At 37.2% G+C, this 26,858-nt stretch overlaps 1 protein-coding gene across 4 annotated transcripts in view; it reads left to right on the forward strand.

Moving 5' to 3' along the window:
* The window catches only part of LOC105056496 (alpha-1,3-mannosyl-glycoprotein 2-beta-N-acetylglucosaminyltransferase), a 66,128-nt gene that overhangs the window by 20,616 nt on the left and 18,654 nt on the right, over positions 1 to 26,858 (forward strand). For all 4 annotated transcript variants that reach the window (XM_073245381.1, XM_073245379.1, XM_073245382.1 and 1 more), the window contains 5 exons: positions 17,266 to 17,328; positions 20,475 to 20,509; positions 20,592 to 20,668; positions 20,793 to 20,838; positions 20,926 to 20,988. In XM_073245381.1, the coding sequence (XP_073101482.1) occupies positions 17,266 to 17,328; positions 20,475 to 20,509; positions 20,592 to 20,668; positions 20,793 to 20,838; positions 20,926 to 20,988 (284 nt within the window). The remainder of the gene's footprint in view (positions 1 to 17,265; positions 17,329 to 20,474; positions 20,510 to 20,591; positions 20,669 to 20,792; positions 20,839 to 20,925; positions 20,989 to 26,858) is intronic.

Raw genomic sequence — 26,858 nt, forward strand, 5'->3', positions numbered from 1 at the left:
GGCGTGCCAGCCAAGTCGGCACGATAATTTTTTTTTGGTTTTGGTTTTTTTTTTTATTTCTAGGAGATCTAATTAATTTTTCATTATTTTTGAATGATTTTAAGTTTGAATTGATTTTTCTTGATGTTATTTGATGTTCGTATCAGTCTGGTACATCCCTGATTAAGCATGTGATGCGGATCTGAATCTAACATAATGTTATGTTAGAAGAAAAAATCTAATAAGGACTAGATATTGTTGAATCCTAAAATACTCAAATCAATTAAAAATATAAAAAATAAATAATTAAGACATATCGAGATTTAGAATCTCATTGAGTACCGATGCCATTCATAAATATCGGGATCATTTATATAATCCGATGGAACATCGGTCTATTTCTTTAATCATACGGCGTTGTAGTTTGTTGTGCTCATCCTATAAGGTATGCATCCTAGATTGTAACTTGTCACGGATCTCTCATTGAAACTCTGATTTTGAGAGGTGTCTCGGACTTATAGTACGGCTGTAAAGGGGTCCATCCGAATATGCCGGCAGCAAAATCCGATCCGTAAGATGCTTTGGACTGCATAGGATAGTACCTACCGAAAGATGATGCCTCGGATGCATCATATCCATATCCATATGGATCATAAGCTGTTTGTGGCTATGGATAAGATGATCCAGAATACGATAAAGAATCTTATGTCCATGGATCCAACTCCATGTGCGAGATCATCAGTAGTTGCATGATATCCTAAATGATCTTGAGGAGCCCGTCCTGTATGAAATCATATCCTCGTGGGCTCTATCAACTCATACATCGTGGTCCTTATCCCGTGTGACATATATAAAGTGGGACTTAGTGAATCGAAGATGACCTTGTAGTTGCAACTGATAAATAGTGGCCTGCTATCTGCTTTCTCTATGACTATCAGATCCATGACCATCAGAAAAACTACCATCATTGCTCTGTCTGATCTCTAAATCTGAGTGAACTGGATCAACTGACTGCTCCACCCTCTCCATTGGGGCTGCACCTATCTTTTCCTTTATCTTTACGTGGAGTTGCCTACCCTTTCATTGTGCCTCGCAAGGAAGTTTGCTGTGGTTGATTAGTAGGAAGCCTGCATGGAGTATTATTGGTTGCCCATTGCTCAGCATCTACCCCAATCTCACTAGCTACGAAATTGGTTGGTCATAGAAGCGATCCTGGCTCATCAAGATTCGACTCCTACTGTTGACCTATAATCCATCCAATCATCGGATCCTCATCATCAACAAAGTCATTTGTAGTTGGATCTGAATATTTCAACTTAACTTTTTCTAGAACGCATTTTAGCCTCAATCTTAAATTGTAGTGAACATAATATACAAGGTCGTTGAGATGTTTCTATACTAGACGGTTTTCTGCTTGCTGTGGATAAGTGCGAAGGTCGATCAATTGCACTCAGCCACTCTAGGAGGCCATCTAGGAGGATCCGAATGGCAACTCACTTTAGAGTAGGAGCTGCTAATCCGAAATGGATCCACCATTTAGCTGCAAAATCATTAAGATTGAACAAAATTAAAAATAAAATTGTATTATATTAGACTTATTATTAACTATATAATGTCAAATAAGAATTATCGTTTATATATAATATATCTAGATTTAAGTTTTGTTTTGCTTGTGACTGCCATATCTGATCCAAAGCTATCGGTGTCCTCTCTAAATCTTTTTATTGATAAAAATATATATTTTTATAATATCTTACTGGTTAAAGATGCAACTAAGTTAATAAAAACCACTCAACCGACTTATTGTATGCACATAGTTGCGATTTTTGGATCGGGCTCCATCTTGTATATCACAATTCATAGGGATGTTAGAAGCTTGTCATCCATGCCTATCCTAGGTACATGTACTGAAACTTTGGATTCAGATAGTAAACTATAGATAAATTTTAGAATAATTAAGTATATTTGTATAAATACAAGAGTAATCAAATTTTCAGAGCATTTTTGATTTGCTATTTATCTGCTAGATGCAAGTTTCTATCCATCGGATAGTCCCATCGATGCTCAATATTTGGATGTACTCATGGGCATGTTTTGGATTAGCCGACCTGATCTAATCTTTTGTCCTTTCCATCATGTGATACAAGAAGCCCATCTAGGGGTATCTTTTGTTGTCCATGGTCTGAAGCACCTTATGTAAAGGCTTAATTGCTTTCACTATCTTCTCAGTCCGCTGTCAGAATGTCTGTCTTGTCACTAAGTTTTTCATATTGCTTCTTTCAGTATCTGTCTGGGTATATCTACTCTCTTGCCACTCGGGATTGACAAACGTCTGATGTAGCTATATTTTCTTATCAATAAGGCTATCAAGTGCTATATAATTCGAACCGTGAGACATCTGATCTCAATGTCTCTCACTGTATATCGCCGCATTAATAATAGGATCCATGTGTAATTATAAATGAATCTAGTAATAGTCTGCATTGAGCCGACTATCTTCTGTGCCCTCTTAAGCTTTCTAATGTTCATCAACATTAGATCAATATAATGTGCAGCACTGGTGTTTAGAATATGTGGTTGCCATTGCATCAGGATCTTCCTTGCAGCCCTGTATTGTGGCCTATTATCGGTGATAATCTGCACAACATTTTACTCTCCGATCCGACCTGATCGATCATCTCCATCAATTTGAGGATATGCAGGTATTGCGTACCTGACCTGAAGCATCAATGGACTTCTGAAAAAATATTTTTTCATCACAATATATCAAAAAATTGATGAGTTACATTTGATGGGATCAGTCTAACCATCACATATCACTGTAAGTTCATACATCGGTCACTTATTCTAATATGATGCAATCCATTTCTGTAGTTTCTCCTTGTTGTCAAAAAGTTCTTCGTAGATATCCTTAAGTCTTGGAAGATCTACACCTGCACTGGCAGTATGTATAGATGTAGTAGCAGAGCGATAATATATGTTGCCTATCGTATGCACTAGGATGTGGCCGAAGTGAAACTAGGATGCAATAGCTTGTCATATGTTTTTCTTGTCTTTTTTTATTATACTATCAACTCTTGGCTACTTGGAATCTCTGCTGGAAAAGGCATATGGATCTAAGTTATAGATAGTGGCTCCAGCCGGAATCTTTCTAGAGGACTTTCTTTTACTGCCAAAAGCTCCCAACGTAGAAGCAATATGGCTCATGGCTTTAGCAGCGGGCTTTCTAACTGAGAAGGTCCTCCTAAACTCTGAATCTTCCATAGTGCTTGCAGAACCCAACATCGACTTATAAACCGATAGTCCAAATTGAGCCCTATATTTGGCCAACTCCTCAAGCTCCCATCAATCTTCCAAGCTTGCATCAATAGCAGCCTAAATTTGTGTCTCATCTGTTAGATGTATGTTCTAGAATCAATTGGACCGACACATGTAATCTTTCTAAGGACATAGTTTGTAATCTTGACATATTAATGAAATAAAATTTGGGTTATTTATCCATTTATATTGTGTAATGTGTCTATGAATCGTCCAATGAATTAACAAGATGATGACACATTTTCAAGAGTTGAGAATTTGAGGCATATTCATTAATGGTTAATTCATAAACTACTTTTGATCGTAGGATCATCATGGAGATGGTGATCGATTCAGATAGGTTGGTGCACGGATCGTTTTTTTCTGGATAAATGAGTCTCGAATCTATAGTGTGGGGACACTGAGCGAGAGCGCAGGCGCTTGTTAGAAAACAATGATGCTGAGTGTGACCAACATGAGTAGTCACTTGGATATTTATCTTCTCGTCGTGATATATTCGATGCTGCAGTAGTGTGAATAGTTCTTCGATCTGTGGTGCTTCGGCTATTCATAATGAGGTTTCTGGAGTTTTTGACTATACCATAACTCGATTTTTTAGTCATACGAAATCTTGAGGTATATGTTGGCTGCAGTAGATTCATTGTAGGAATAGGATGTGCACCTATGTGGGATCTATTGATCCTGATAGTTAAGGAGAAGTCCTATGAGGATCATGAAATTGAGTTCGAAAGTTCATGGCCATGACAAGTGTGAATTATGGAAAAGAGTTTTCATGAGGATTCACTAAGAACTCAGATTGATTGTATTACATAAGACAAGATCAGGTTGATGAATTATCCATAATCTTAATTTTATCGGGATTCATGATAGAAGAACGGACCACACGGCAACTGGACCTAGAGGTTCATCTATTCAGTTCTGCTGGATTGCCACTATATACTGCTAGGTGTCACTGGTGGATCGTAAGAACAATTGAGAATTATTTTGATGATTAATAATTCTCAAATTGGCTGAATTGGAAGGGATTCCAATCTATTGAAAGGAGTTTCAATGATATTGTTGATGAAGATCACAATATATTCTACTACCAGACAGAATTGAACCTATGCGATCACATAACAAGGGATTTGATCTAGGATTGTACAATTAGGACATGTGGTTCCAATTGGTTTGGATTTGAGAAATCCTATTGGGTTTAGGAAACCATGCTAGCACATGGTAACCCAAAATCCTTTTTGGACTTGAATCCCTATGAGATGGGGATTGGACCAAGTCAATTGCAAGTATTATAGGTAGTCAAGAGTTGATTTTCCATCATTAATTGAGTTAGAAGAAATTGGGTTTGAACCCAATTGGATTGGATCCATGGGGTGCCAACTATTGGTGCCCCCTAGACCTATTGCGACTAGGAAAGAAAGAGAAAGATGGGGCGCTCGCCCCATCTGGTTTTGGCGTCACAGAGAGCAAGTGGAGGCACCCCAAGAATCCTAATTGAAGTTGGTTTTGTGTTCCTTATGAGGTAAGGATCTGATTTGATAGAATTCCTAAACCAAATAAGACTTCATTTTAGCCTATAAAAGAGGCTTGAGATGAGATCTCTAAACCTAAGCAACCAAAGCAAGCTAGCCTCCAAGCCTCCACACCTCCCCCTCTCTTTTTTGATCTCTCCATGCCCTCTCCCTCTCCTTTCTTCTTCACGCCCAAGAGTTGGGCATCCTTGGTTTTCACATCCAAAGGTTGGGCACCTTCCTTCTACTTGCCAAGCTTCGAGGTGCTGATTTGAGAGTTCTCTCATCTTATATCAGGTTGCTTGCTGATTTCTTGGTGAAGAAACAAGAGAGGAGTTTTTTTAGATCTGTCTCGTGGATAGCTGTAGAGGTCGGATACTTGTGCAGCTCAAAAAGAACCGAGAAGATATCCACGATCATCAATTATAGTGAATATCTACTACGCAAAGGTGAAGATGAGATCTTCATGGTTTTTTGCTTTAATAAAATTTTATTTGCCGCATGTAGATCTTAAGAACATGGTAGGGATGTTCTTATGAGATGAGATCTAGAAGATGCATGTTAGATTAATGTTTCCACTGCTTGTATGAAAATTTTTGTTGTTCTAGCATGCATGCTGTTGTAGTTTTTCCTTCATCATCATCTGTGATGGATGCTTCTTTTGACTCCCTAGGGTGATAGGAAGGTGGTTGCGTGGCTTGGCGGTCTATCTCTATCTTCTTCTTTGAAGTCTTCTCTTTCGTTGCTTTGAAATCAGCAAAGTGCTTCTTCATCAGTTGACGGATCTTTTGTGGGCACTTTTGACGTAACTACATCGGGATAACTACCAGTCAAGTGTTATTTTAACCTAGTTAACCCTCTTTTGAATTATGTATTGTGCTAATAGCATCTCCAATGGTGCCGATTCGAGAGCATTTATCCGTGATCTCAATCAATATCATGCTCCGACTCCTTTCTTGATGGATCCATTCTTGAAGATTGAACAATCACAATAATTCAATAATTATGTAAAACTAGTAAAATTTGATTCTCCTTATTTTTTTTTGAATTAATTTTATATTTTTTATATTTTTAAATTAAAAAATAGTATAAATTCAAAAATTAAAAAAATTAAGTTGATCCATGTAGAATTCTATCATGGATGCTACATATATTTTTCTAAAACAATGGGCATGTATGAAATGCTATTTATTTTTTAATTTCATTCAAATCTTGGCCTAAGCCACTATGTATATGATGTATCAAAATTTTGATAAATAGATACCAAATTAATGTCAAAAATAGCTGGCAAGCCTCTAAACAATATTTTGATTTAACAGTTAATTTTTGAATTTATTTTTTAAAATAATATTTTTTTGTTTCAAAAATATATTTTTAATTTAAAAATTATATACTTAATAAAAGTAATGATTTCAATGTCATTGTGTAAATCATCCATAGTTCTACAATATATAATAAAATCATACCAAACTCAAAAATTTTGGCATGATTTCGTCTTGTTTTTCCATTTTTATGGATTTTAAAGTTAAAAAAAAAGAGAGGAAGAGAAGAAATGGAAGTAGGAGATAAGTTTACATACCTTTATTTGATGAATTTTCCTCGTTTTGCTTGTTTTTATTGTGAAAATGGGATAAAACTGAAAGAAGAGATGTCTCTGGCTTCTCTTCCTCTTAGAAGCGTCATTTTAAAACATCCCATTGCCAAAACATTGTGGATACAGTAACACTGCCAAACACTATAGCTATAATAACAAACCCCCCAAAAAAAAAACAAAATAGGGACGAACCGTTTGGTTCATTTCCTAACCATGCCTAACCATCCGGTTTGGCTTGGTTTGGATCCTGTTCCAAAAATCAGGGCCGAACTGATCTGATTCCACATTGATTCGGTCCGTATTAGGCCAAACTGGGCGGTTTGGTCTGATTCAGCAACTAATGAATTAGGGATGGTAATGGGTTGGGTATTGGTCGGTTAACCAATACTGCTAGTACCTATCCCATTAGAAAAAATTCATATCCATATCTGTCCTATACCGATCACGGGTCGGGTCAGGCAAAATAGAGATACAGGGATGGGTCGGCCTAGTCGGGTATATCCAAAATCTCTCTTCCAGTCTTTCGATAAAAAATTCCCCCTTCGATCTCCGATCAAAAAATCCTGATTCCCTCCAATCTCTGATAAAAAAGAAGATAAAGCCAAAAAAACCAAAAGAAAGATCATCTATATGGGAAAAAGTCTTAACTTAATCCATTAATTGGGTGGAAGGTCGGAGGCTTTGGGCGGCTGAATAGGGAAGCTTAAATGATGGCGCCTCCCTTGAGTGATGATGGTGGCTCCCCCGAGCGAATGGTCCCGAAGTAGTGATGATATGCCTCCCCTAGTTGATGATGCTTGATCCAGCGAAGTAGCGAACGGAACCTTAGCTGCCTTTACCCCTGTGCGAAGGGTCTCGAACTCCCAATCTCGCTTCCTTTCCATCGTCGGCACCATCCTCGTCCACCACCAAGCTAGAGCAAGCTCTCATCGTTTCCTCTCTGTCGTTGACACCCTCATCCACCACCAAGCCCTTGTCGGACCACCATTAGGGTTTGGGTGTTTGGGTGGGGGAGGGGGAGTGGGGACCCACTGGGCCGCCGCTAGGGACCTAGGGTTGGAGTGTCCGCCGGGGGGGGGGGGGGGCGCAATGGGGAACTGTTGGGCCGCCGCTCGGCTAGGGTTTGGCCCTTATTGTTTGGGTTGGGGGGGAGTGTGGACCCATTGGGCCACCACTCCATTAGCGTTTGACCCTTAGGTGTTGGGGGATGGGGGAGTGGGGACCTACTGGGCCGCCACTCGCTAGGGTTTCGGCCCTTGGGTTTTATTTAAACAAGAGATTATCGGGACGGTTCGGGGTGGAGCATATCATTATCCGTACTCGATCTGAATCCACTTCGAGTATTCTTTTCTAGAACCCATGCCCGTCCCTTGTTTTAATCGGGCCGGGCAAAACCCACCCCATTAGGGTTGGGTCGGGAAAAAATGCCACCCTTATCAGTAAGACACTATTATCTAACATGTAATATAATATTCATTTATAGTAGATATCTATCAATAAGTGATCATTTTGGACCTATCCTTTCCTTACATCAGTATAAGAGTAAACTCCAGAATAAAAAGAAAATAAAAGGTTCAGCGGCTCCTCTCATCTTTGCCCATGGCCTTCCTCTTAAATAGGGGAGAATTTCCTATGAAAATCGCATCCAAAATGTGTCCAGATCGCATTTGGATCGCATAGAAGTCTTCTGGCCGTCCGATCAGCATCCAATCGCCTAGATCTTGCCGATTAGAGCCCAATTATAGTCGGATTAGAGTTTTAATTAATCCGGCTTCGATTCTGGCCGTTGGATCAAGCCTGGCGCGTGATATGGACCGTTGGATCACGCAAAATAGAGCTAGATTAGTTTTTATCGACCGACATCGTTCTGCATCATCCGATTGTGCATGAAGATTGCTGCCAACCATCATATCGCGCAAAATCGGCCCCCACTGCGCTTCTCTCCTGTGCGCCGCGATAAAAGACTGCACGATGCTGTTCTTGTGGACTGCGCGGTAGTGCCTGTAGATCGAGCGACAGGTCCACGGGGGATCGGGCACCATTTGGGCTTGGTTTATGGGTTAGTTTGGGTTGATTTTGGGCCCAATTTGAATAGAAATTCGGCTTGGATTTGGGTTACCTTTGGGTCTCCATTTGGGAACCATTTTGAGTTCGATTTGCACCCAATTTGAATTCTTTTAACCTACGAATCGGGCTCTTTGCATTGACGATCATCTTTCCTGCAAAAGATAACTAGAAGCATCAATTTCTAAAGAATAAAGCTGAATTAATTTACAAATTGATGCTTTTATAGATATATTTAATGTACTTATCATACCTCCCAACTTGAATTTTGCTCGTCCTCGTATAAAATAGATAAATTAGCAGTGCGTACTGACTCGCCTTTGAATTGAAAGTTATCCTAGACATTTCTAAAGGCAGCTGATACCCGGCTAGTCTATTAAAGAGGTACTTCATTGGATTACTAATTCGATCTAGTTAGTGGTTGAGTGTTATTCATAAAAATTTTTAGAGATCTTTTTTCACCAATTCTCCACTCTACTCTTTAAGTTCTCTGACTCGATGTGAGCTTGGTTTATTATCTTACAATTTAGTCTCCTTATTATTTTCTTTTTTTTTCAAAAAGAGTCTAGTGCAATGTCTTAGCCTCTTCAGCCTTCTAGCTGACCTTTGTAGCAAGCTTTCGGCCAATGACTCTTAAACCAGTTGACTTTAGCGCATTAGGTATAGAATGCCCCTCAGGTTTACTGACCGAGTCCCAAAAAAGCTGAGGTGAGATTGACTCTATAATAGGTCTCTTGGCATCCTCACCTTTTGACGTGAATCATAACGCTTACTTAGACGAAAAGATCTGATTACTCAGTGAGATAATGTTAAATCTTTTTTTTTAATGAAATAAGGAGAACTTTTGCATACCTCGATCTTTTTACCCATACTTCCATGAAGTAGATTCTTCATTGAGATAGGTAGGAAGAGGATTCTGGAATCACTCCAAAATTTGGTCTAGTCTAAATCCTACCATTCATTGGGTTTCTTTAATAATTTTTTCCTCAGTGTCTCTAAAATTATTTAGGCCATTAATTATTCATTGATTAGGATGCCTAATTAACTTTAATTCAAGATAAAATTTGGGTACACAAAACTAATTATTTCTGATCATACTTGAGGACTCAATTAGTTATTCTCCCGCTCCTCCCAACTTAAATGATATTGTCCTCAATGGAGGAGAGAAATAGTGTGATACATAGAAAGAAGAAAAAAGGAAGGGGTTTACCTGGGCTTAATTTGTTATTGGCTCAGCTTTGGCCCTGAGGATAGCAGATGTAGGTCTCCCCTCAACTTGGTTGATAGTCCTTCCTGAAGTCGGGTTCTTAAAGAAACTGAAAAGAAAAATGAAAGTAAAATGCAAGGATTTGGGTTGCCTTCAGAAAGTGCTAAATTCAACGTCTTCAGCCAGACTTTTATTAAGACTACTTCTAAGAAATTGGGTTGCTTCTCAACAAGCGCTAAGTTTAAAGTCTTCAGTCAGACTATGCCAATTCTCTTACCTATCAAGGATCAAATGCTGGATTGAAAAATTTCAGTGGTTTTTCACACCCAAATTTAGAAAGATAGCTTGTAACCCCATTATTGATAAATTTCATTATTTCATTATTATCTATTTTCAGAAGATGGATCGTGACCCTACTCTTAGTCCCTTGTTTATTAAGGATTTCTTTTATTTGTTTTTCTAACATGCTTCTAAATTGGGTTTCTGGATTAGGAGTTGGATCTGATGCACTGGTAATTGGGAGCATGTCATATGGTCCTATGCATATATACTCAGGTGTGGTCGAGGGTGGCTTCAGTTCTAGGACCGATGGCGATTCTAAAAAGAGAGCTATTGGAGCAGGTATTGCAGATAAAGGCTCATATCAGCCCATAGGGGAGTAGTGCTAAAATTGGATGGCTCTAGTAATGTGTGCATATTTTCAATATATCCATCTAGGTCAAAATCATCCACTTCAAAAGGATTCTAATGTGTATGCACTGGGTTCTGAGAAATTTTTTTAGGGGTAGCTTCCTCTATTGTCTTTTCTACCGTGTTAACTTCGAAACTAGTGGTTTGTGATCCGTGAGGAGCCTAAAATACATTTAACCTCAGTTTTCTATTCCCAAATGAGACATCCATGACTCCTGTTCTACAATTAATACATGCATTGGCTGTAGCTAGGAAAGGTCATCCTAAAATTATGAGAATTTGTCTTGGATCGCCATAATGCTCCATATCTAAGACCAGAAAGTCAACAGGAAAGTAGAACTCTTCTACCTTTACTAAAACATCCTCAATCATCCTACATGGTGTCTTAACGGATCTATCTGCTAATTGCAAGATTATCGAAGTAGGTTTTAATTCACTAAATCCAAAGAGGTCATATACTGAACTAGGCAAAAGGTTCACACTAGCCCCCAGATCTAACAAAGCTTTCTCAATGTGTAGGTTCTATATGACACAAGAGATGATAGGGGCACCTGGATCTTTAAGTTTAGGAGGGGTAGCGTGTTGGAAGACTAGACTAGCTTATTCAGTGAGGTAGATTTTTTTCGGGATTTTCATTTTTGTGTGCACAAATCTTTCAGGAACTTAGCATAAGTGGGGATATGTTTTATTGCATCAAGAAGGGGTAAATTTATTTGGACTTGTTTAAATAGTTCTAACATTTCTTCTAGTTTACCCGTCTTGTTAAATGGCGCAGGGGATTCTAGTGCACTTGAAAATGGAGCTCTAGGTAATTGAGGTGGTGCTAACAATGTTGGTTCTTCCCTTGCCTTAGGGTCTTCCTTATGCTTGGATGGTTCAGGCTTAGTCAAGTTTTCATTGATTTTGGTCTTTTTAATTTCACCTGGTTGTTCTATGACCTTACTATTCCAGAGGGTCATGATAGATTTGGCCTGCTCAGGAAAAGTTTCGTGGGCATTAAAATTCTCAGCTCTATATTGACCTCTAGGATTAGTCTTGGGTTGATTGGGCAGTTTTCCCTCCTCCCTCCTATTGAAGGCAGTAGCTGATTGACCTATTTGGATCTCTAGCTTGGCTATCGATTGAGTGTGGGAGTGGAGGGTTTGAATGTTGACTTCCAGTCTCTCTAAGATTTTTAAGACCTCAAAGGTTGAACTATGGTTACTAGGAGAAGGTTGAGGAATATTTTGGTGCTGAGGGTAGGATGGGCTCCGATATTGTGACTCCTGGAAATTGAGTTTGTAAGTAGCCGGATTAACCACAAGTTGGGGTTTTCATGAAAAATTTGGGTGATCTCTCCAGTTTGGATGGTAGGTGTTTGAGTAAGGGTTGTGTCATGATTTATAATTATTCTGAGTTTGTGCTTGGTTTACTTGTTCATATATGAACTTAGAGAATTATGGTGCAGCAGGACAATCAGAAATAGTATGTACAGGACTCGAATATATGGAACAAACATTGATCATAGGTGTGGCTGGGGTATTGGTGGGTGCCACTTACAGTAATCGGTTCGATTTTTGAGATAATTCATCTACTGTATTGTGGATGTCCATCAAACTACCAATTTCATAAATCCCACCATGTTTAGGTTCAATCATAGGAGGGTCTTTCTTGGCAACAGACATGTGGTGCAGTGAATTTTCACTCAATGTTTCAAAAAGTTGCCAGGCTTCATGCTCATTTTTCAATATGAAGGTTCCACCACAGGAGGCACAACCATTGCTGGTGCTTCTTTGACAGGCCATCATAGAAGCACTGGACCAGTTGCTATTTGGGTACAGCATGATGGGGGCATTTCCTAATCAGTTCTTTTAACCTCTCCCAGGTCTGATGAAACATCTCCCCATCCAATTAGGAAAAACTAGTTATGGCCTTATGGATTTAATTAGTCTTTTCTATTGGGAAGTACTTTTTGAGGAATTTCCTCTGAAGTTGATCCCAGGATGAAATTATTATCGTATCCAAGGAATTTAGACAATATTTAGCTTTATCCTTCAATGAAAAGGGGAATACTTTCAGCCTGAGCGCATCATCAGAGAAATTTTGAATCTTATTAGTTGAGCATATTTTCAGGAATTCATCCAAATGTTTGTATGGGTCCTCATTGGCAAGTCCATAAAAAGATGGGAGCATTTGTATAACACTAGACTTGATTTTATATTGTACTGCCTCAACTGGAGGCACCTGAATGCAAGGAGAGTAGGTATATGTTGATGGAGTAAAGTACTCCTTTAACTACCTAGGTGGATCATTCTCCTGATTTTGGTCCGTGTTTCTAGGTCAGTTTGCTTTCAGGGTTCTTTCAATTTCATGATCTAGGGGTTGAATCTCGGGTCGTAATGAACGGTGTCCAAGTATAAATCCTACAATTATACCTTTAGAGCAAGCACAGAAAATTTCAATCTTTATAGGATTTTTTTTTGTTTTTTTTTAGATTTTTAGATTATAAAAGAAAGAGGATGAAAGAAATTCTAAAGACGAGAACCTAGAGTCCTAAAGCTAAGAAATAGATGTGAAGAGTTTTATTAGGTTTAATGGTTGTAAGCAATCAAGTTATGTAATCAATCCTAGCTAAGGGTTGCCCTGGGTTAGATAGCTCTTAATTATTTCAAGGCTGCCTTTGAGCACTCCAAATAAAAGATTAACCACTCAACTGTCAAGTAAGTGTGAGATTGGTGGGGGTCTCTCGGTTGCTTTCCTTAGACACCAATTAAAATTGGTCAGATAAGTGAACGGTACCAATTAAGTAACCATCTTTCTTTGAGATCTCGTTCTTGAGCCACTTTCCTAGACATCAGTCAAAATTTATCTTATGTTAGGGTTTGTGCCCTTAAAGTGTTTTATGAAAAGATGCAATGCAAATAAAGCAAGGTGTCCAAATAGAAGTAGAATATTTTTTTATTTTTTGGTTTCTTTATATTAATTAACTTCTTATGCTATGTTATTTTTTTTCTTTTTTCTTTTTTGTTTAGGTCAAGAGAACAAAAGGCAAGCTAGAAAATAAAGTCATTGAAATAAAAGCAAAAACAATTAAAGCATTTAACTAAGAAAGCAATAAAATTAAAGAAGGCAGTAAATAATTTTTTTTTGTAATCACAACCATGCCAATGATCCCCAGCAATGGTGCCAAAATTTGATGTTTAATCGTCAATAACATCAAAAATAAATAAATCGATTCAACAATTAAGTAGTAAGGGTTGAGTCGGATGTCGATTCTGCAGCGATTAATGGGGTTATGGTCACTTTTAATTAGGATTTTTAAGAATTTTAATTAGATTGCAAATACTGAAATTGTAATTAATAAGCAAGCAAATAAGAAAGGTGCCCCAGGGTTTCGATTCGATTTTTTTTCTTTTTAATAAAATATAAATTAGTTATTTATTATGTAATTATTAAAACTATGATTGATTCTCGATCACAACCTATCTCGCTGGCTACAGATCGTAGTGCCTTGATCTGTCCCTATGTAGTCATAGATTATTCTAAGTATCAAATCATAAAAATAAATAAAATATCCTATAATCAGATTCCAGTCATAGCCTATCTCGCTGAGCATGAATCGTATCCTTAAATCATGACTTGTTTCTACGTAGCCACAGGCTATTTAAAGATCTAAATTATAGTCCAAACAAAGAAGCATAATACTTGAAGTAATAAAAGAAAGATTTTATTCCTGAAGGAAAGAATCACTACAATCAAGATCTAGTTACATGACATAAAAACTAAAAGAAAAATATTAATAGAACCTCATCTACTCCCCTGGAGACTCAGAGTTTAGCCGTGCATGGTGTCTGCAAGCATCATCTTCACGGGAGGAACACAAGGAAGAAGACTCCTGGCTGCCACTCTCTTTCTCCCTCAAAACCCCCTACAGAATTTCAGAATAAAAAGAAAATAAAAGGTACTGCAGCTCCTCTCATCTCTGCCCACGGCCTTCCCCTTAAATAGGGGAGAATTTTTTGTGAAAATCGCATCCAGATCGCGTCTAGATCGTGTAGAAGTATTCTGGCCGTCCGATCAGCATCCAACCACCCAGATCTTGCTGATTGGAGCCCAATTACAGTCGGATTAGAGTCGTAATTAATCCAGCTTCGATTCTGGCTGTTGGATCAAGGTTGGCATGTGATATGGACCGTTGGATCGTGCAAAACAGAGCTGGATCAGTTCTTATCAACCGGCATCGTTCTGCACCATTCGATCGCGCATGAAGACTGTTGCCAACAATCGGATCGCGCAAAACCAGCCCCCACCGCGCTCCTCTCCCGTGCACCGCAATAAAAGATTGCGTGGTCCTGTTCCTGTGGACCGCACAATAGTGCCTGTGGATCGAGCGGCTGGTCTATTCTGGATCGGGCGCCATTTGGGCTTGGTTTATGGGCCGGTTGGAGTTGATTTTGGGCTCAATTTGAATAGGAATTCGGCTTGGATTTGGCCACCTTTGGGTCTCCATTCGGGATCCGTTTTGAGTCCGATTTACTCCTAATTTGAATCTTTTTAACTTGCGAATTGGGCTCTTTGCATTGGCGATCATCTTTTTTGCAAAAGATAAATAGAAGCATCAATTTCTAAAGAATAAAACTGAATTAATTTACAAATTGGTGCTTTTGTAGATATATTTAATGTGTTTATCATTTCTGTCCCTGATTTTTTGGATTTTTCGATGCCAGTTGTCATTGCCGATCACCGATCTGGGATCTTCAGGCTATGCCGTCGCAGTCCTAGCCACCATCGGCCACAGCCATGCCGGTGGTGCTCCTTCCTTCCATGAATAGAAGGGAGAAAATCATCCCTTATTTTAGCATGGAACCAAGAGAGAGAAAAAAAGAAAGAAAAAAAGGAAAAAGGAAAAAAAGAAAAAAGAAAGAAAGAAAAAAGAGGAGATTTTCTCTCCTCTTTCCTCTCTCTTCCCACTCTCTCTCCATCTTCTCTCTCTACTTTCTTTCTAAGAATACTCTCTTCAATACTTTCTCTTTCTATGATGATTTCTCTCTCTAAGATTAGTCTAGTGAAAGACTTCTTTTCAATGATTTTGATTGAGCTTAATGAAGGATCCTGATCCATGGTTGCCGGATAGCATGTCGGTATCCATCTTGGCTGGATCCGGATATCATCAAGTTTGATCTATTTGATCTTTATGGAGCTAATTGTACCTTAATATGATTTTGATTAAATGAAGTTACTTGATCGAACTGATCTTTGTTTGCCAAGCACTGTATTAGCCTCCATCTTGACTCTTGTCAATATTACTGATTTGATCACTCTTGATCTCTGTTGAACCATCTGTATCTTAGTTTAATCATGATCGAATAAAATTATCATGACTAGATCGATTCGGACCGTAAGATGCGACTATCGTTTATCATGTCTTAATTATTCATATCTTTTCTGATTATTGGACCTTATTATGTATAAGATTGTAGTTGTCTCGACAAGATGTCCAGCAGTGGGACACTGCAATGTGATCTATGAATTGAAGATTTTGAAAAAAAAATTATGGAATTATGTGGATTTATCGAAATACGTGAGGTAAGTAATGCCTCATTTTTTTTAGATTTATCAATAAAATATAAAATATTTTTTATATTGGATTATTCATGATTTATAAATTTGATGCATGTATTTTGAATCACCAAATATATTCTCTTTTCGAAATATTAAGTGATCTATGATTGAATGTATTGAATTTGATATGGATTATATTAAATGATTTCAATGTGACCTGGTTCATGACTCTTTGAATTGAAATATGAAGTATTTTGTTTTGAGATGAATTTTGATTCGCGGCCTGACTATATATTGAACGTCGTCAGTGGAGGTTAAATGTTGGTATTTTGATATCCTATCAATGGGACGATTAAATGTTGGTACTCCGATACCCTGTTAGTGGGGGTTGTGTGCCGGTACTTTGATACTCTATCAGTGGAGTGGTTAAACACCGGTAATCGAATACTCAACCAGTGGGGGTTGTGCACTGGTACTTTGATACCATGCTAGTGGGATGGTTAAACACTGGTACTTTGATACTCTGCCAGTGGAAGTTGTGCGCTGGTACTGTGATACCCTGCTAGTAGGACAGTTAAATACTGGCAATCTGATATTCTACCAGTGGGGATTATGCACTGGTACTTTGATTTAGTTTATGGTTGTCGAGATGAACGTGATGTTTTGAAAGAAATTGATTTATGAACGAAAGTGAATGTGCATGGATCTTATTTGATTAGTGATATATATTTTGAATTGATGCATCTCGCATGCTTATCTTTAGTATATTATTATTGCTGAATGTATCTAAGTAAAATGTACATTACTTATTGGGCTATCTTGCTCGTTACTTTATATTTTACTGTTTTTACAAATTCAGAGGACTAGCTTGACTCGGGGATTTTATATGGAAGAGCGAATTAAAAGCATAATTTGATATCTTTATCCAGATTAAGATTTATAGATGTTGATAGAAAATTATGAAATTTTATTTTGTAAGATAGTTGAATTAGTTATTTTAATTAGAGTTGAATATTAATTATTTGAATTTTATTTTGCTATTATCTTATGATATTGTGATGAGATACATATTGCATGCTTATGGGGAGAGTTTTTCATGAGTATGCGGCGGTTGCCGCAACCTCTGGCTCGCGATCTTGGAGCGGAGGCATGACATGTACGTACGTATGTATGTATGAACATATATTAGAGAGAGAGATGGGGGTAGAAATTTCATGTTTTCAATCTAATGCATTTTGCAATCCTCTATAATTCAATTTTAATTCTTTGGTCAGATATGGAATTGTTTATATGTATTTGTATATTGGAGCACGTAAGGTTTAAATCCAATCTCTAAACTTCTAATACTGCATTGATATTTCCAGAGGCGAAGAAGCTTCAAGATGAAGAGTATGTTCACTTGAAGGCCCTAGTTCAAGATCTTGAAAGTATGATACTTTTTTACGTAGTTTTGCTGTCCATATTTTTTATTTAAGCATAGGGTTGCTTTTTTATAATAGTTTGTTCTTTCCTTTTGCTTTTGACTTGGTTTATCTCTCTGAAATAAAAAAAATTAGCTGTTGAATAAATTCTTTTCTAGTCATTCGTAAGTTTGGAGTTCATGTTTCATCAGCATGTAGCTTATGTGAAGAACCATTTCTGCTTGGTTTTTTGGCATAGACATGGTGGCATTTAGGTCATTGTCTACTTGGTTGATGCATTATTACATCCATTCTTTTCCTTGTTAATCATAGAAGGCAGTTATTTTGTTAAACACTTCCAATAAGCGATAATTGATATCGACTCATTGTAATATTAATTTTAATCTGTATGCAATTTTGAACCACTGTGGCTTTTTATTGCTTTTTGAGGAGTTTAAATTCCTCTTCATGCAAAACTATGTCAGTTTCTTAGCTAGCATGAGTAGCTTGCAGGTGTTGCCTATTCTGTCTTAGGATCTGCTATGTGGATAATTGCAGCTGGTTAAGGATGCTAACTGTTATCTTGGATATAGAGTAGCACCATGATGTAGACAACAGTGGATACCTCCTTTGTGTTGGGACATAATTTGTTCAAAATGTGCTGTTGCATGATCTTTCTCAGATAGAATTTTGGAATGCTAGTTTTTAAATGTCATCTGACTTTTTTTGCATTGATGAGTAGAGAGCATTGTCAGTTCATTTCTGTTGTAGCACCATTCTGTTGTTAGACTAACTGGTGATGTCCAGTGTAATATACTAAAGATTCGTTTTGGAATTAGACAACAAATGTTGCAGATAATCCTAACCATCCTTTGAGGCTAACATATTTCCATCATATTAACTATCACATGCTACATAATTTTATCCCTAATTTACCATCTTTTAAGGTCCAAGGTATCATTTGTCTTTTGTCTTTGTTTAAAGCAATGTTTTAGGTGCTGATCCTTGCTAGCTCAGTACTGGCAAGGCCATGCATGTGCGCAATGGTACCGGAGTATCTCAGTGTATGGAACAGCAGTGGATTGTACTCCCTGTATTGAATCATGCCAGTTTAATGTCGTTAATACCAACAAATATTGAACCAAAAAGGTTCAAAATACCTTTTTTATTCCTAAAAAATTCATTGCCTTCGACAGGAATTGGGTGGTTGTTTGGTGGCTTCGGATAAGCAGACTCTGTAGGCAGATAAAAGAATCAAACCTTATTTAAATGAAAATCAATTTAAGTGAATGTGCAATAGGAATTACTCCCTATTTGAGTTAAATAGGAATAATGTTAAATTAAGATTCCATCAAAATAAGGTCAACTTCCTGCTTAATAACAAATTCCATAGATTTGGTGTTGGATGATTATAACTTTAAATGGCAATGAATATTAGATCTAAAATCTCACAAGTTGTATTTTATTAGAATCCTAGAAATTTTTATCATATCCAATATGATAAATCCTTACAAACATTCCTACATTACCTCCAATGTATTACAAACTTCTCCAAGTTCTTCTCACAACATCCACATTTGTCACCTTGCATCTTACTAGTTGCCTTCATCTTCCACAAACCTTGGAAGTACCTCTTCTTATTGGAGCTTCCTTGGATCTTTCTTTGAGATGCTAATAAAATCCCATCAGTTCTATATCATTTTGCTATTTAATAGGTAAACTTCTACATACTCATTCCCAAGGTATGCTGTTGGTATCAGGACTTGTATTGGTTGACCAATGTCATGGCTTGATATGGTACTGCACCAAGCCCATATCGACATAGTAGAGCTAGTGATGGATGGGGGAGGGAGGAGAGAGAGGAAAAGAGAGAGATAAATGGAGTGAGGGAGAGAGAGGCTCCACTAAGAAGAGGTCCTCTAGATTTTGTCTAAGGTTTGTGAAAGATGAGGGCAACCAGCAAGATGTAAGGTGATGTGTGGAAGTTATGAGAACTTGGAAAAGCTTGCGATACATTGGAGGTAATGTAGGAATGGTTGGTGAGGATTTAGAGTGCTGAACCAAATAGCTTAGACTAGGCTTGATTATTATGGTTATGGTTATATGTTCTTGAAAATATCAACAGCATATATATGTATATAATTCAAAAGGATTTTGGTTCCTAGCTACTTTTGCGATGTTGAAGATGATGACCATCAGTGTTGATTTGGAATTTATTATATTGTTGCGCATGCAATGCATGTGGCTTGCTTGTTCTTGGGGAAACATGGACAAGCAGACACATTTTGTGAATGGTTTTGGGAGGAGTTAGCATTACATAGTAGAATAGATAAGATTCATGTGTTTTGCATCAATTGGATTTAAATCAACTCACACTATTATTGTGGCTGATCTTTCTACTAAAGGTCTATGCCAAGGTTCGCAGTCGTAGAACCGCACATGTATCGGTACCATCCTATTATAGCATTGGTATGTGGTTCGGTATGATACAAGATAACGAACTGAGTGTTGGTATGGTATGAGATACCGTACTGGTACAATATGCCCTGTACTGGGCAGTATAGGACAGTACGGCAAACCATGCTCCTCTATGCATGTAAGTATTCTTTTTTTTTTCACAAAACATGAATGTGAGTATTTTGTCTACATATTTAAGTACATTTTGTTTAAGTCGCAAAATTAATTTGGTGCTCATCATAATCTTATATGCAAGATATATTTATCATAAAGATTCCACTGTAATTTTTGCCATTAATTGCAAATTTTAAAATTTATATATTTATTGATTCATATTCCATTTCCTCTTCCTTTCCAACCTAATGTTGGCTAATCTACCTAGGACCCTGCATGATCTGTGTGGGTCCTAGCCAACCTAAGCATTTCTGTGGGGCCTATCTTGGCAACGTGAAAGAAAAAAATGATTCTTAAGTTTATACTAAGAATGGAGAGGGGGCCAAAACTACTAAGCTAATCCATCATGAATGATCGTTCATGTTAAGATAACAGCCTGGCAAAAGAGAAACTTCAAAGTTGTCATTTTGATGTTAAGGTGTAAAATCATGTCATATTGCAGTCATTTATCTTTTAAGTTTGCTAAACATAATGATTAATTAAATATTACAACCTTAAACATGCTTTTCATTTATATAATATTATATGCATTTTGTATGCAGAAAAAGGTCTTCAGAGCTTGTTGAACCACTTAGAGGTATAATTGATAACTTGAATCATGCCCATGTTGCTTGTTATCTTGAGAATTGCATGACAAATTGTCTTGCTTAATTTCTCAGGTACCTGTAGCAGCAGTTGTTATAATGGCTTGTAATCGCCCAGACTATTTACAAAGGACGGTTCAATCTGTTTTAAAGTATGGGTTATGCTGTGCAAATTCTCTTTTCTTTTCTTTTAATGTGTATGAATCCTCCTTTTTACAAGTAGATCATATGATTTTTTTATTTGACACAATATAATAAAAAATATTTTTATTCTAGATATCAGACTTCAGTTGCATCCAAATTTCCACTATTTGTATCCCAGGTACCATGTATGACATAATATTTGTTTCTTTATTCATAAGTTAAATAGCTGGAGAGGTCATTTGTTGTGACACTACTGATTTTGCAGGATGGGACAAATCCAGATGTTAAAAACGTGGCTTTGAGCTTTAAACAGATCACATATTTGCAGGTTTGATATGCCAACACTTTTCGATTGTGGTGGCTATGGTAAATACATTACACTTTGCAGTTGTTGTATTGGATATCATATTTTTGGGGCAATATGTGCATTTGTTAAGGTGACTTTACCCATTTATTACTAATGACAGGTCATATTCTTATTGGTTAATTAACTATTCTATTAGTTAAGTATGCTATGTTAATCATGAATTATCTTTCTTATTTTCTCTCTGAAATTTCTCGAACGTTCTCCATCCTATTACTAACCATCCGGTCCATCCCTTCAAGCCGGTGTATATTGCACTCGTTCCATTTTGGCTTCGTGAGTGGTTAAGAGTCATTTTTGTGAAGCATAAATGGTTGATGTGAAGTTGTTAATATTAGGAAATGAGATTGCAAGTAATGTATAGCGGGAAATACAAGCTGTCATATGAAACTTATCGTAACTTCCAAATACAATGTTGACATTCGATTTAAGATAAGGGCACTGCTCTTAACAAATGCACCAAGGGCATTGTTAACAGGACCCTATAACAAAACATAACAAACAGTACCCCAATTATGTGGTGTCAAATTTTTAATTCCTTTGACAATTGTTCTCATATGTGTATGCTTGTCATTGCTATGTACCTCTAAAACCTTTCTCACTAAGATTCATCAATGTTATCTTTTGGTCTTTTCCAGCTTCAATCTGTGCCTTAATGCTTAAATCAATCTCTCGATCTTGGTTGTAAATGTCACATTCATCTCAAGACATGCTATGTTGTGGCTATGTTGGTACTAGCTAGAAGTGATGTGTCAACTAGGACAAGCTGGCACAGACAGATACTTGAATGTTGAAATGTTGCTCCTATTGTTCTATTAGGTGGTCCAAGTTGATCTCAACCTGTTACATTGTTCTTCACTTTCCTTCAATTGCTTGAACAAGAATATAGGCTTTGCATTTGATATCTAGCCTAATAGTTGCATAAAATTGTTGTTCTTAGTCTTTGTTCCATAGCATCTCTTGTAATTTCAACTTATTGCTCATAAGTTTCACTTTCCATATTTGATCCAGTTTTTTTATGTTACCTTATTTTCTTATAAATGGGCATCATAATAATTCTCCTTTGTTCAATTGTCACCTTTAACAACTACTTATACGTTTGCTACTTAATGAGGAATTTCCTTCATAATTAAGTGTACAAAAATAGGAAGGATCTTACTATCAACAAAAGCACTAGTGCTAGATGGCACTTGATACCTCCTAAAAGATTCTAGAAATTTCATCCTTCAAACTAATTTCAACCCACATAATGCCATGGAAACAAGATAGATTAGACTATTCTCCAAATACACTTAAACTCACATAGGCTAGTGACTCCTTTGATGATTAAACGGACATTAGTATGTTGGATTTTCAAAGACAAGCATGGTACCTTGTATTGCACTAGCGAAGAGCATTCATGGAATGTGGACCATATTTTGTCAATACTTGGTGCAAATTTGCATGGAAAAAGCATGCTATAGTTAGACCTTTCATAAAAGATTAAGTGGGTCAAAATCAAAAATAAATGAAGGGCCATCCAAATGGAGATCCAAACTATTGATTATGATCCAATTGGGGAGAAGAAAGAATTTCCTCGACCCCCTCAACTCGAATCTCTTAAGAGGATTTAAGAGGAAGTAGAAAATTTGGTGAAAGTAGGTTCTAAGTCCTCTTTTCTTTCATCAGGTCATTGTGAGGTGGAGATGCATCCACAAAAGAGGAAAGGGCAATGCATCTTGCGCAGTAGGAGTAGCTTGGAGTGGGGTGTTGCAGGGGAAAAGATAAGGAAAGTGGCCTGAGAGGTAGACAAACCAACTAGGGTCTGTTGAGCACAGATAGCCTCTCTTTATATCAGTGAGATCTGCCCTTACAAAATCTGGGTCGGATTCTTCTTCTAGCTCAAATAGATCTCAGTTTTTCAAAATAGACATGACTAGTAGAAATAAACACACAAAAGCTAAAATCCTATAGGAGGTAGATTTCGATTTCTATAGTGACTTTATGTTCAGTTGCTTCGACCAAGTCTTCCTAGATTGAGAGATATGCTCGATTAAAGTCTTTGTTGAAAAGAAAATTTTTGGTTTAATCATATCTATTTCAGATGCCACATGACGGAATTTGGGCTTGATCACTTGATACACCATATGAGGGAGGCATCATGTCATAGAGCTTGAAAAGTTACTTGAATTTAAAAAAAGATCATCTTAATTGGATGTCATACGATTAAGTTATGGCATTCACAAGTTTGGTGCATGATTTGACTTCTTGGTATGGGGGTCTTGTTCCTAGATCTTGTTCAATTGTACCCCTAGTGGCTAAAGTGATCCACATCAAATTTAATGATTCTCTTGGATCAGTGCTCCTCCTATTCAAAGGATTTATCTCTTTCTAATTAAAATTAAAGATGGGAAATGCCTACTTCCCCACCTTGTTGCTGATCCATTTAGGTTTGCTTGCAGTTGACTCTTTTGACTGATCCGAAAAGTCTCAATTTTTTTCCTTGCATTGTTCTTGTGACATTCCTTTCAATGACATAGTCTAGTGACCTTTCTTGACCTTTGGTCTTATTTGCTCCTAGTTCTCAGCGAACTACTTGCCCTACTGCATCTATACTCCGTAATAGGGTCGCTTCTTGCTATCCTTCCTCATTGATGTCTATGATGGCACTCTCACTCGATCTCAAACTTGGTCAGTTGATTTGGTAACTAAGGGGCAAAAGTTTCGCCTCTCAAGGATGCTATTGGTTTCTCATATCATTATCACTAATTGTGGATGTTAACAAGTCGCTTCGCCTAGGCAATTGTTTGCAAGGTCTATATTTTCTTTTATTTTGGAGGTATTGATCATAAACTCCTTCCTATCATTTAGGAGCTGATATTTCCTCCATTGCCTATAGCAGATAACATCTCGATCCTAAAGGTATGGGCTCCCAACAATGATCTGACATCGAAAGGAACTACTTTGTAAGTCCTTTTGTCAACTTATCCTTAGTTATTGCAAGTTTAAAGGTGCATTGCTTGGTATTCAACTCAATGTCCTAAATCCAATCGAGAGGATAGAGATATGGATGAGGCTTGGTTTGCAATACTAACTTCTAAACTAAACTTTCAGAGATGAGGATCTTCTGACTTTCAGTATCTACAATAGCACTAATGATAATCTGCTTCACCTGGATCTTTAAGCAAGGAGTTCCTCTATTGTTTTTGGGTCTACCTCAGTTGCTGCCTTGGGTTTTATCACAATCAACTTAATTTTTGTTCTGCTTGCTCAAGCTCGGGCAGCTTCTTTTTCTCTATCACATTGAGGACTGCCTTTCCATTCTTCTAAGGACTCTCATCCTTCAACTTCCTTCTATTCGGTTGCAACTTAAGGTGGAGCTTCCAACATTTCTCCTTAGTATGCCCATTGATCCTACAATGGTTGCACTAGTTTTTTGAAGATGTGTTGACCTGTTTATTACACTGCTCCTCTTCCTGGTCGGGTTTTCTGCCACTTTTTTGGAACTTAACATCCTTCGTACCTTACCTAAGTTAGTCCCCCTCAATCCCCATGGCCTTTATGCTAGCTTCGCTGATATCTTCAACTTTGAAAGCTTCAACTCCTTCCCGATTCTCTCATGGAGAGCTCCAATGTATTTCATGGAGACTACATTATCATTAATGGAGTCTTGAGTGAGATAGCTTGCTTGTCGAACTCGGTGGTATTGTCTTGGATGGACTGATTATACTTCTGCTATAGGTACTGCTACTTGATCCACCGAACTTCCTTATGACCAATTGGATGGCATTGTTTTTTTATTAGACTTTTGAATTTGCTTCATGTTAGATTATAGATGTCATTGTTCCTTATATATATGAATTGTATTGGATAAGGGCATGACTGGAAAGCTTGAGGTAGGCAAAAGCTACCTTTTGGACACTTGTATATCAATGGATGGTGAAGTAAATCCCTAACTAGTCTAACCACTTATCCAGCCTCTTTGCATCAACAGTCTTATCATATATAGGGATGTCAATGTAAGCTTCAATTTTGAAAGGCTGTAGAGGGGACTTTTAGTACTTATAGGTTCCTCATCCTCCTTCCTGGATGGTAGATTCTCGTCTCTAGACGTGGGAGACAACTTTGCTATAGGAGTTACTAATGTTTTTGTTGAACATGTTGCCAATTAAGTACGATCTTGGTGAGTTGGACAATTTTTTTAGTTATGTTAGACATTCCTTTATCTTATCATCCATCAAGATAGAACTAGTAGCTATGCTCACCATCGTCCTCTAATGTACTTCAAGCATCGCTGGCCCTTCTTTTGTCTGCTTGTACCACTCTCATGTCTGGACTATAAACAAAGCCCCAAGATGTACAGGACTGAATATATGATATCAACTTGATCCGATTGGAGAGAAGGAAGAATTTTCACAATTAGTTTTGAGTTCGAATGTCTAACTTGATCCAATCGGAGAGAATGAAGACTTTCCCTCACTTAACTCAAATCTCTCAAAAGGATTTAGGAAAAAGTAGAAAATTTGAAGGTGCCCTTTTCTTTCATTGACGAGTAACAAATTAAAATATATAGTCTTTATTTATACTAGTGAGGTTCGCTCTTGTACAATTTGGATTCCTCTTTTAGTTCAAACCAGTTTTTCTAAAATAGACATGACTAGTGATAATAAACTCGAGAAAGTTAAAATTCTATAGGAGATTCATATTGACTTGTCCATCGACTTTGCCTGCAATTGCTCCGCCTAATTCTTCCTGGATTGGGAAATATGCCTAGTTAGAATCTTTTCTGAAAAGGAAATTTTATGTTTGATTGGCCTTTTTCATGACCCAAAATGACGGAATTTGGGTTGTATTGCCCGTTTCAAGTGTCGGATGGCCAAGTTATGGTCTTTGACATTTTGATGCATGATTTGGCTATCCAATATAGTAGATCTCCCTTTTGGACCTTGTCCAGTTCCACTCATAGCGACTAAAGTGGTCTACACCGAGTCTGGTGATCCTCCTGGATTAGATTATGATCTACAATGCTAGAACTTGAAATCATATTTTCTGACAGTCTCCTACCTTTTCTTACCATACAATGCATATGATGGAGCATATAAATTGATAATTCAATACAAGTTGTCATGAATTATGCATATTGAAGCACATATGATATGTTTGAATGTTTAACTCCTATCATTCCCATAAAAACATCTACTTTTGCTCCTACATTATGCATATGTTAAGGACCTCCATATTAGATGATTTTTTGGCTTCTAGTTATTTTTATTGATGAAGTTCATGATCAGCAGTGTGGATCTCCAATTTGTGTGAGCAATCTTCCATCATTGATTCATGAATTATTAAAACCTTTTAAAAACCGGCATTTGATGTATTGTGTCAGTCTTTATACACAGTATTATTCTTCCTTGAAGATTTAATGAATTAAGGATGCACAGATATGTATGTAATTTTTTGCAGTTTACTATTGGAAAAAGATAATAAATGTAGCAATCTCCTATCATTTGAATAATTTTGTTTAATAATTTAAGTCATCATGCATATTATTATGAGGATAGTAATTACAAATTACTTGGAATAGGAAATTGCACGCTTTTAGTTTAATTACGTTAAAAGTAACTTGAAATAGTTTTTGGTTCATAAGCTAGGATAATGCTAATGGACAGTCTTTATATACATGACTCTTCCAATTTGGTCAGTTTTCAGGACAATTACCTTAATGAGAAATTGGTAGCAGGACTTATTTGGTTTTCTTATTATTATTTATATTATCCTTTTTAAGAAATGCATATTTATGCAACTGAACCACCATCGGGCATCGGCCATTTGTGATTTACTTTATTGACTGAATA

The sequence above is a fragment of the Elaeis guineensis genome, chromosome 11 (assembly GCF_000442705.2).
Source record: "Elaeis guineensis isolate ETL-2024a chromosome 11, EG11, whole genome shotgun sequence".
NCBI classification, from domain to species: Eukaryota; Viridiplantae; Streptophyta; class Magnoliopsida; order Arecales; family Arecaceae; genus Elaeis; species Elaeis guineensis.